Source organism: Pyrgilauda ruficollis, unplaced genomic scaffold (genome assembly GCF_017590135.1).
Source record: "Pyrgilauda ruficollis isolate IOZ18807 unplaced genomic scaffold, ASM1759013v1 scaffold891, whole genome shotgun sequence".
Lineage (NCBI taxonomy): Eukaryota > Metazoa > Chordata > Aves > Passeriformes > Passeridae > Pyrgilauda > Pyrgilauda ruficollis.
The window spans coordinates 1,640-2,348 of NW_024530944.1; the positions used below are offsets into that span (position 1 = coordinate 1,640).

General features: G+C 62.8%; 1 protein-coding gene across 1 annotated transcript in view; it reads right to left on the bottom strand.

The window, feature by feature from the left end:
• Positions 1-388: 388 nt before the first annotated feature.
• The window catches only part of LOC121364747 (transcription activator BRG1-like), a gene marked incomplete at both ends in the record, with an annotated part of 9,359 nt that continues 9,038 nt past the window's right edge, over positions 389-709 (bottom strand). The window contains one exon of the mRNA XM_041488256.1: positions 389-639. Within this exon, the coding sequence (XP_041344190.1) occupies positions 389-639 (251 nt within the window). The remainder of the gene's footprint in view (positions 640-709) is intronic.

Below are 709 nucleotides of genomic sequence, written 5' to 3' on the forward strand. Positions count from 1 at the left end.
TCATCATCCCACCATCCTCATCCTCATCATCCCACCATCCTCATCCTCATCATCCCACCATCCTCATCCTCCTTCCCATCCCATCCTCATCCTCCTTCCCATCCTCATCACCCCCATCCCCCCGATCCCATCCCATGGATCCCATCCCCTCTGACCTTCACACTCTCAGATCTTCGTTGTGTCCCCCAGGACCACCTGGGACCCCCCAGGAACCCCAAGAACCACCTGGGAACCCTCAGGAACCTCCAGGAACCCCCAGGAACCCTCAGGATCACCTGGGACCCCCCAGGAACCCCAAGAACCACCTGGGAACCCTCAGGAACCTCCAGGAACCCCCCAGAACCCCCAGGAACCTCAGGAACCTCCCATCCCCACGTGTCCTCCTCACCTGTCCTTGTACTTGATGACGGCGTCGACGATCTTGCGCATCTTGCGGGTCAGGGGGGGCGGGTTTGGGGACAGCTTCTCGGCCGGGGGTCGCCCCCGTTTCTTCTGCTTGCTCCTCTCCTCGTCCTTGTCGCGGCTCCGGGCGCCCGCCGGGGGTCCCGGGGGTCCCTCGGGCTCGCGCTTCCGCTTCCGTGAGGATTTCTTCTGCCGGACTTCCTCCTCGATCTCCTCCAGGGTGCCCTCCTCGATGGCCTGAGGGGTTTGGGGGACAAAGGGGTTTGGGATCCAGAGCGGTTTGGGGGACAAAGGGGTTTGGGATCCA